An 11,356-nucleotide genomic window follows, 5' to 3' on the forward strand; every position below is an offset into this window, starting at 1 on the left:
CACAACATATATTTAAAATTTTATTTGATATATTTTTATATAATAAATAAATTAGTAATAAGTAAATGAATAATCAAATAGAATAGAATAAAGTTTAGTACGAAATTACTTATAAAAATATGAAAGTAGCTGTATTATGGATTGTAATTAGGATAATTAAATAATTATGGTAGTAATTAACTTTTATATATTAAAAAGTAGATAACAACAATAAAGAATAAAATGAGAGAATATACGCACATATTCAAGAAAACATTAAATAAAAACAAATAAAAAATTGAAATTAAATTTGTTATATTTCTAAAGTCACACGCTTTCAGCTATATTTTCTCCACTCTTCCAAATCCCATGAGATCAGCAAAAAAAAAATTAAATATAGTCCAACACCATCTCATACTTCTTGCAAAAAAACAATAAACCACCTTAATCAACTTTTATGGATATTGATAACACTGCATAATTGCACTTTATTGACTTTTATTTTCCTGTTACTTTGTTTGTATCTTAGTGTATTACGAGACTTATAAGAAGGTAGCAAATCAGAACATGAGAGGGACAGTTTGAGAGGCAGGAAAACCAAAAATGCAGATTCACAGATCCGAAAAAAATTTACATTGTTTCACACATATTTCATGCATAACATTATTCTTTGGCAAAAAACACAAAGAAACACACAGACACATATAGTTTCATACTCTTTCAAGGAAAATTCATCTTAGAGCAATAAAACACACACAACAATAATGTTACTTTTTCTACAAAACTCATATTCTGCTGAGGTTCTACAGCAGAAACGATTTCTCTCTTCTTCTTTCTTCTTCGACTCACTTTTTTTAATTAAGGATTTTGTGCATTTTTTACTTTTTTTATTTTATTTTATAAAACTCATGTTCTGTTATGAGTTTTAAGATCCAAATTTTATTCCAGATTTTTACATATTTGCTATTTGCTTTTTATCGGTAACTCAGGTTTTATTATTCATTCTTCAGTTGTGCTTTTTCTACAAATTTTGACTCTCCAAGGGAACAATTGTGCTTCAGTCTCCAAGGGAACAATTGTGGATCAAACTTAATCATAATTTAGGTTTTATTATTCATTCTTCTTCAATTGTTCATCTATTATAATTTTCTTAAATGAATTTGATGATAATTATCGATTGAATTATGTTTTTCCTTATCATGAGTGAGTAGTTCATTAGGGATTTAGGTTATGGAGATTATCTTATGATCTCTTATGATCCATCATTATAGATTGGAAGGATTTTAGTTTAAATTTATTTTATAATCTGAATTCATGTCTTCCAACTTTGTTACGAAAGTAAGTGGTTCCCAGATATATATTGAAGTCTCCGTAGTCTGAAGTCTCCGTAGTCTGAAGTCTCCGTAGTCTGAAGTCTCTGAAATATGAAGAATTTGAGAAAAAAGTAACGAATTGTCAAAAACAGCGAAAGTGCTAGGACGAATTGTCGAAGAATAATTTGGCCGTGCGAAAACATACGGTCGTCATCGATAGGGCAATGCGATGGCGAAAGCATGTATTGCAGTATAAAAATGATGGTAAGCTCAACATTTATCGAAGAATGCTTATTTGACAAATTTTCATGCATCTTAAAATATTGATATGATTTGACAAATTTAAATTTTTTGATTGGATATGTGTGTAACATTGTTACATTGACAAAGTGCAATCTTTAAAGTCTAATTATTAATAATTGTGAGTATAAAAAGTTTATATTTGGGGTACCTGATCTTATAGGTAAAACACATGATCATATAGGCATGATCTTATAGGTAAAGCACATGATGATATAGGTTGTTCCGTTCTGCAACCAAAAATAGAGTGGGGTACAAAAGTTGCGACGGAGCATAGCTTCCGATGTGACGGAGTGGGGTGTATATACAAGGTTAGCGCTTCAATGCTCAGGTCATAATTTGAAAGAGTGTAGAGTATTCAAATTGTGTTTAAAATGTGTTACCTGAAATGACATCAATACCGTATATATATATATATATATATATATATATATATATATATATATATATATATATATAGGAAAGACGAATAATGACCTCGCTATCTTTGAGGCATCGAATGCAAGGAACTGTTGGATATGTTTGAGACCTGAATCTCTTGCATCGGGTGTATGATAATCCATTGATCAAGAGATTATTCTAGTACTTGATTTAGTGTCTGATTGATATGTTTGGATCTGGAGCATTTTGTCTCGGGATGGTCGGATAAGGGATATATGGTCGTCCTTGAACATAGGTAACTCTGAAATAAGTCAAACATCTTTAATAGTCGAACAATTATAAAAAAGTTTTTAATAACATATGATTTAAATCCTTTTAAAAGATTGAACTTTTGTGGAACATTTTTTCCAAACTCTAATTTTGAGTTTTCAAGAATATTATGAGTTTAGGGGGGAGAGAAGTTTTTTTTTAATGTCAGATGCAAAGTAGGGTGCAAAATTTTCGAGAATTTATCCAACCACCTTCAAAATTTTATCTAGCATCCCCATATTTTTTTTAATGGCAAAAATGTCCTTCCCATCATTTACCTTTCAAAATTTATATATGGTCAAAAAAATTCACTTTGGTAGTTATGTAGAAAAACCAGTAGGTTATTCGGAAAAGGTGGAATTTATGCAATTTTACAGGATATTTTAAAAATTGATATGAGTTTTATTAGATTTTAAAAAAAAGTCGGTATTTTGTTGCATTTTTACCCCATATTTTTCGAAAAATATGGTATTTTCTAGAAATTTGTTAAATTTTTATCGCACTTTAAAAAAAATTGGTACATTTATACCAGATTTTTTGAAAAAAAAAATTATGGGGAAACCTATATCTTCAACCGAATATTTTGAAAAATACAGTATAAATAAAAAACTTTCAAATATTTTAAAATTTTCAGTACACAAGATTTTCAGCCTAGTGTAAAAAATTTGGTAGTTATGAATACTTCATTTGTGCGATCCGGATCCTGATGCCCTGTAGATTTTACATAGGTTTTCACCACTGGCGTTGTATGTTTTAATTCCATTTTTTGTTTTTAACTTGTTCAATATAGGCTTTCAGTATCTCTGACATTGATAATGACAAATATTTTCCTCCGGGGTTGACGTGTTAGCATTGACATAGTCCATTGGTAAACAACACGATATTATTGTTATTACTATTCAACATGATACCACAAATGGGATGAGAGGGAGGAAAGATAAATTGATTATGAGTTGTGAGAGAGGAGGAAACTACAAAAAGAAGAATTCTTCTGATGGTCATTATAGTATGATAGTTAAATGCCCATTTATATTGTGGCTTATGTCAAGTGGTAGCGGTTGGAAGGCTATAGTTAGGTGTGGGTTTCACAATCATAAACTAGCTAAGGACTTAGATGTCCATGATGTATCAGGATATTTAAAAGATGATGAAAGTCAGTTTGTGACTGAAATGACAAAATACAACATGGCATCTAGGTACATATTGTTGCTTTGAAAGATAGAGATCCAGAAAACCTCATGAGTGTTACCCAGGTGTACAAGGAAAAATATACATACAAGACACGCAAGAGAAGTCTGTTGACTAAAAAGGGACATTTGCTGAGTCTTATTGATGATATCATTTTGACACATTCTAATTCAGTGAAGTTGTTGAACATTTTTCATTTGGTTTTTATTTTTTTATTGTACACAAAACAAACAGATATTACATCCCCCAACAATGTAAATTTTCATTTATTTGATTATGTGTTGGAAGCTCTTGATTATTTATTGTACATACAAAACAAAAAGGTGCTGACTCCTATTACTTGAGATTGTTGGTGTTACATCCACGATTGAGGTTTTTCGTTGAATTTTCCTATATGGAACATGAAAGGGAGGAAAACTTCGCATGGGAACTAGAGAAGCTGAAAGAGTTGTTCGCTTCTGAGAAGTTTCTATCGAACATTTTGGTGACGGGGCGGGAACTGGCGTTGATGAATGACATGAAAGTTATGTTCCCAAACTCAACTAATCTGTTGTGTTTGTTCCATAATTCAAAAAAAATATATTAGTATACAGTGTGGGGAGTATGTCAAATCGCATAGGCAAGAGCATGTTATGGATCTATGGAACAACATCATGTATTCGAATAGGGAGTCTGAGTCTGTGGAAAACCTAAAGCATTTTGAGTTTGTATGTGTTGATATTCCCTTATTTATCCAGTATGTTCACGAAACATGGTTGACACCCTATAAAGAATGATTTGTTGTTGCATGAACTAATAGTGTCACCCATTTAAGGAATGCGACAACAAACAGGTACATCGATGTGACTTTGAATACATTACATTAATTTTATCAAATAATGACATCTTTTTCTATTTATGTTTTTCAGGGTTGAGTCTGCTCACTAGAGACTAAAAAACATGTTGATTACCAGCAGGGAGATTTATGCATAATTTGGGATGCTATGAACACCATGTTAAAGTTCAACTAGGTTCAATCAAAGTATCATCTCAAAAGAAAAAAATATTTCCAACATTGAGCATTGGTATAACACTTCATTTTATTCCAGATTGCACGACTTCATTTCAAGATAGTGTATACAACATTTTGGAAAGGAGCTAGAAAGGGTAAAATTCGTTGGTTTTTACAAAGATGCATGTGGTTTCTTCAATATAACAACACATAGATTACCTTATGTGTGTCAACTTACATGTCTTTAAATACAAGGTGAGCCTATTACATTAGAATCGATGCATGTGTTTTGGAAGAATTTATAGATGAAGAGCGTGAGGTCACTCAAGAAGATAGTGAGATATAATTAGATTTAGATGCAAAGTGTGAATAATTGAAGAGGTATTTCAGTATATTGGATATTATAGGTCACATAATGATGAAGAAAAAAGTCCAGGAATTAACACATCCATCCACAACTTCCATGTGTCCACCACTAGTGAAGAGTAAAAAGGAGTAAAAGGGACCAAGAGAGTGATGTGCATCGATATCTTTCCCAGTGGGATTATGCTAAGGGCTCGTAGGGAATTCGACTACAAAGAGATCATATACAAAACCAACTGAAAGTTAATCGTCTAGTCCGTCTTAAAGACATCTTTCCTTGTCTCAGTTTCTTGTTTTCTTACATTAGTACATTGATGAGATTGTTGATTTGGCTCAAGATAGAAATTGTGGTTTTTGTGCTATTTCATCTTTACTTGGATGGGGAAAATATTCATGGCCTTTAATTCGAACGCAATTAGATGCTGAAGTTTATCAACACCATTAAATGTATTCGAATGTGTTCTATGATACTATATCTGAAGTTGGGAGTTCGTTTGTGAGTAACTAGCTTAAGTGTGCTTGGTCGTGAGAAGTGGATGATGATTCATAATATGGGTTATCCTATTGCTTCTAAATATAGTGTCATATTAGTCTCGTTGTCCAGGAACCTTAACATCATTTTCTTCCCATTAGTGATATCTACATGCATAAATGCAAGTAGACACAAAAATATGACAGTTGGTTTTGTTAGCAATAGTCATTGGATTCAGATGAAGTTGAAACCCGATTGTCCATTACCTCCTATCATTGACCGATGGAGACAAAATTGTAGTAAAGATGCAAGAGTCACTACAACAAACAAGACCTTAGACAGCGCTTTTTTTAGCCTTAGACAGCGCTTTAAAGCGCTGTCTAAACCTCCGCTGCTAAAGGTTTAGACAGCGCTTTTTTAAATCTTAAAAGTGCTGTCTAAGCCCCCCCCCCCCACTTAGACAGCGCTTTGGCCAAAAGCGCTTTATAAGACCCTCTTATTTTAAATTTTTTAGGTATACCTTAGACAGCGCTTTTGAAAAGCGCTGTCTAAGCCCCACCCCCTTAGACAGCGCTTTGGCCAAAAGCGCTTTCTAAGACCCTCCTATTTTAATTTTTTTAGGTATACCTTAGACAACGCTTTTCAAAAAGCGCTGTCTAAGCCCCCCCCCCCCCCCCCTTAGACAGCGCTTTTGCCTAAAGCGCTTTCTAATCCCCCCCCTTAGACAGCGCTTTTTACAAAAGCGCTGTCTAAGGTATACGAAAATTTTTGAAGCTTTTGTTTTAAACCATATTTTTTCCAGGTTTATAAACTAGAATTTCTACCTGTTTTCAACCAGATTTTGACAGACAATTATCACATTTTATATATAACATATTTTGAATTAATTCCAACTATTTAATTATATGAGATATGTGTAAATATAAAAATAACTCATAAGTTAGAAATACATACATCGGTGGGAATCTTTAATCGGCCCAAAGCAAGAGTATCTCGCATAAACCTCAACATGAAATACCCGCAATCTATTTGATTACGTTGTTGAGGACACTACATATGAAAAAAAAATATGGATTATAAATCCTAAGTTTTATCAAGTGTCATCACTAATATAATAATTGCTAACTGTTAACTATAATAATCGGTTTAACATTGATTAACAAAAACAATGAAAACAAACTGAAAGAAAGGAAAAAAAAACAATAATAAACTAGCGAGAACATATAAACAAGAGCTTGAGGAGATATATAGCTTAGACCCTGCAGTACAGCAAACAGAACAAAGTAGAAACTACAACCAAACAAGTCAGTATAGTATGTTCATAAGCCCTCACCCGGTGAATATTAATTAAAAGATTAAATGCAGAAAATCATGTCAAATGTATGTGAAAATGCCAAAAAAAAACTCTAGCATTGTTCAGAAACAAAGTGTTGTCAGGTAGAGAAAATATCTCAAATATCCTGGTGACCAATATCTTCTTAGAAGAATCCTCCTTCCTTCAAGATATGCACTATATGTGAATACCCTATTTAGGGTATTCAAGACAACCAACAATGCGATTCAAGAGTTGGAAACTACCCTCTTTGACTATATGATAAAACAATAATCAAATCCATTTGTGATTTCCTCCACAATGTTAGGCTCAAGAGCTTTGGGTGGGGGGTAAAACCATGTGCATAAAGTATATTCAATCCTTATCTGCTACTTAATACTCATTCACTTGAGTGATGTATTTTCCAACAATGCAGAGAGGCAAATGGTTATGTGGGCTATGTCAGCAAAGATATAATGCTTCTTTAGCATCATCTTGAATGGAAATAAATATTATGCAAAATCGGGAAAATATTAAGGTGGTAAAGATATTAATGCTTCTTTAGCATTTATCTTGCAGTTGCCAGGACAAAACACTCAAAGAAACAAATAACTCCAGCAGCAAATATTACCAGTTCATTGTGCTTTTTTACTTTCTTAGGATGACACCATATCACAAATCCTACAACAGATCTACACATCCCAAGAAAGTATCTTTTGACTTTATTAATTCCTTAAGTAGTGTTCTTATTACTACAAACTATTTAAACATAGTGCTGATTAGTTCACTTCTGTCCTGATCGCAGCACTGTAAAAAAACAATTAATCCAAAGTAACTAAACATCTCTTGAAAGAATCAAAATAGAGAACCAACTTTTTGATAAATTCAGCAGATAAAAATTCCATTAATCCTTAACCAAACAAGAAGGCATCCCTAGCCTTGGTCTCTGTCCAAATGAAAGGAAGAGCAGTGACAAATCTTTAACATTATCTGCCCATAAATGGTATCATAAATCAAGGTTTGATTACACATCACTGCTAAATATTTCTTTTTCCGTCTCTCATTAACTTGACTCCATACAGCACAAAATCAAGAACTGATATATTACATCCCATCCAGAGAAGACCCAAGATAGCTTGGATTGACATGACACTCTTTTTTGCGACAAATTCCCAAATATATTGCTATAAATAGCAATGTTCCTTTGTCTCCAAATTGTAGGCTTCATAACATCCATAAGCTTCAAAGGCCGTCATCCTATGACAGCCACTTTATTATAATAGATCTGTTAATAGACAAATTCACTGGTGACCATAATGTCCAACCTTCGCCAGCCCTTGCGAAAAGATAAGAGATACCATTTCGAGTATAGGTATAGAGAAATCTCTAGAAAAATATATCTATACCCTATGCATTCTAATGTAATACACAAAGTTCAATGCCAAAGAGTTATCGGCTTACTTACCTCAATAATAAGATCCAGATCCACCGCTGCCCATGTAACTGCTACCGCCGCCGGCACCTCTGCCAGAATACATTGACGAATATGAGCTGCCGCCAACCTACATTGCATGGACAATACATAAGAATGTAACAAAACATACACAGAACACTAATTCCTATTGACATTGGAAAGGACGGGAAAATTACATCACTTCCACGAGAAACGTAATCACCACCATAACTTGACGAGTACATGCCTCCAACATCACTGCCACCATAAGATCCTGATAGACAAAAAATAATAGAATTGTAAGTAAAGAAAACTTCAATGTTGAAAAGAAGAGACCAGACTATTTGCAACGAAATTCACCTCCACCATAACCTGTTCCCTGCCGACTGCTATACATCCCGTGTGATTCTTGACCAGAAATAGAACTTCGGCTGCCACTGCCATATCCAAGATTTGATCTTCCAACTCTACGAATCAAAATGTAAGAATGAATTACAGGACAACAAACAATATGGTTAGTGTGGAGAATTGCAAAACTGTAATATTAGATTAAACTAACCTATCACCATAAGCATCACCATACTGTGAAGCACTGCCCCCATAATCATATTCCATTCGAGCTCTTGATTGACGAGCACCAGTATCAGCATATCGCGGGGGAACATCATCCTGATTAGACATATGTATTATATTAATACTTAGGATTTAATACTGTTAAAACTCTCCACTAACTTTCTCTTGATTTGCTAACTGTTAACTAACACATAACTTCCAAATAATTGCTAAGTCCAGACCAAGCTTGCAAATAATTTCTAACTTTTTCCTTTAATCACATCCAAACTGTAATTGTTTTCAAATTCTAACAAGTGAGTCTAACCAACAACTTAGCAATTTCACTCTAACCTTTTCTCTATTAACAGGACACCTCCAAAAGCTCCACAGCACATGAAAGTCATAACATATCCAAACCTGCTAACAGAAGTAAAAATATATCAACCAAATTTAACTGATAACTCAACTAAAACTAACTTCATCGAAAGCCAACATCCATAATCTTGCATCAATAATCCAACAGCAGTTCCAGAAATCGATTTCAAATATTCAAGCAAGGCAATGCCCAACAGCAGCATATGCATAGCAGAAAAATCCAAAGCTGCGAATAACTAGGCAACTAAAACCTGAAAGTCACAGTAAGAGAAAACGATTTTAGAAATTAACCCAACTCACAATCCAGGTTTCAGAACTATAATCAGTTTCTTTTCAATAACCTGTTTTAGTCCAAATCAACATAACCAATCTATTTTCCTTCTGATTCACAAACTTAATCGCATCCCGTAACCAACCCCAAGTGCAATTGCTCTGTCAAAAAATGAATAGATCCTTAACAAACTATTTAACAGAAATTAACAGTGTTAAAGTCATTCCCAATAACCATACTCTTCAAATCTAACTGAAATTTAACCTGCCTTAACCATTCTACCCGAGCTACCCGACTCGATTACGGCTTCCAAACTATATAAACATACATCACTCTTCAATCAAAAAGGAACAATTCTCAAAGCTCACTCATCACTATCATAACCTCTATTCACCATTTTTCTCTCCCTTCTAACCTTGCACAAAGGTCCATTAGGAAGCCATTGGAGCTTCACATCGAAGCTGCAATTATGCTTGATCTAGGATTCGTCTCCACACAACGATTCACACAGAGCATTTGTTCACACGCGACGCACACAAGAATTCACGTAACAGAGTTTCAATGAATCTTTCATCATACACAACAATCACAGAAGCACACGTGAAGAGGAGAAGAAGGAAGAAGCATCGCACAAAATAGAAGAATCAAAGGGAAGAAGGAGGGGATTCTGAAGATTACCTGAAGGCGCCTTCATCTTCATGTTCGTTCGCTCTGAATTCAATTTTCACCGGGCCACTCCGCCGTCTTACAGGTTGGTGAAATTCCATTTTTCTCGATCGATTCTCCTTACTATGGTGTATTTTGTAGTCCATGGAGCCAATCCCTTATGGTTTGGTCTCCGAATCTCCCTTTGCTCGCGTTTAATTCAAGATTTAGTGAGTTAGGGTTCATTTGATTTTGGTTTGGTTTGGATGTTTGACTGAAAATTGAGAGGCATTGAGGTTGATTTGTGATAGAGGACGAAGAGACGGTCTTAATGGTGTAACGAAAGTGATGATATGCCCTCTGCCGCTGCCGGAGGCGATTCCGGCGCGAAGGAGACGGAGGGAGTACGGTGAGCCTTGAAGCAGGTTTTGGTTTGAATGGGGTAACACTGGACTTAGGTAAATTATCCTTTTCTTTTTAATTGAAAGACTTTAAACAGCGCTTTCTCAAAAGCGCTGACTAAGGTCTATATTTAAAAGCGCTTTCATTATTTTTTTAGAACATTTTCCGTATTTTATTTTTATTTTAACCTTAGACAGCGCTTTCTTTTAAAAGCGCTGTCTAAGATGCGCTGTTAAAAAACCTTTTTGGCGTAGTGAGTATAGGAAACAACATATGTTGGACATATAAGGGCACTGGGAAAAAGAAGTTAGAAAATCAGCATAATTTATTTTGTATTGATATTGTAGCATTTTTTTGTATTATATGTAAATATTTTATCGGGTATATTTTGTTAAAAATATAAAAAACTTAAGGATTTTTCAAAACTCACCACTGCCGAATTTTTCAAAATATTCTATACGTTTTATAGGTTATCGAAAATTTCAAAATATCTGATATACATGCATCGAATATTTGAAAAAAAAAACGATATTTCTTCATGCAATTACTAGAAAATAATGTTTTTTATCGAAATTTTTTAGTATTTCTTCAAAAAGCCTCAAAATATACTATATATATTTTTTATAATATGCAATATTTCTTTATATAAATATAAAAAATTCGATAATCTTTTAAAAAATCAGATAAATGCCGATTCTTTCAAAATTCTAAAATTATTAATGAGAAAATATAAAAGACATAAACATTGCTCATGTGAAAGTTTTAAGTTAAATTTGGGGTGGCCGGATAAATTCTTAAAATTTTCCATGATGACCTTATAAGAATATATAAGTTTGGGCCGAAGGCCCTTTTGGTGTTACACGTGAACAGGTAAAAACTATAGATATTAATTATGCATATTATAATTGATTAATATTATTATTACTATTATAAATAATTGAATAGTGGTTTGCACGTTAGGAACCAATACTTATAGTAGTGCTCCTCCATGTTTGTTCCCAATTCCCTACTTATGTGTCATATATATATTTGCTCCTTTCAAGTCAATCT

The 11,356-nt window shown here is 33.5% G+C and overlaps 1 protein-coding gene across 1 annotated transcript; it reads right to left on the bottom strand.

Moving 5' to 3' along the window:
• Nucleotides 1-7,469: 7,469 nt before the first annotated feature.
• On the bottom strand, nucleotides 7,470-8,759 carry LOC127125731 (uncharacterized). Its single transcript, XM_051054537.1, has 5 exons — nucleotides 8,621-8,759; nucleotides 8,422-8,528; nucleotides 8,259-8,335; nucleotides 8,074-8,170; nucleotides 7,470-7,893 (listed from the first exon to the last, which is right to left on the bottom strand). Exons 1-4 carry the CDS (start codon nucleotides 8,740-8,742, stop codon nucleotides 8,075-8,077), a joined length of 402 nt encoding a protein of 133 aa, XP_050910494.1. The 5' UTR covers nucleotides 8,743-8,759; the 3' UTR covers nucleotides 7,470-7,893; nucleotide 8,074.
• Nucleotides 8,760-11,356: the final 2,597 nt, after the last annotated feature.

The sequence above is a fragment of the Lathyrus oleraceus genome, chromosome 3 (genome assembly GCF_024323335.1).
Source record: "Lathyrus oleraceus cultivar Zhongwan6 chromosome 3, CAAS_Psat_ZW6_1.0, whole genome shotgun sequence".
Lineage (NCBI taxonomy): Eukaryota > Viridiplantae > Streptophyta > Magnoliopsida > Fabales > Fabaceae > Lathyrus > Lathyrus oleraceus.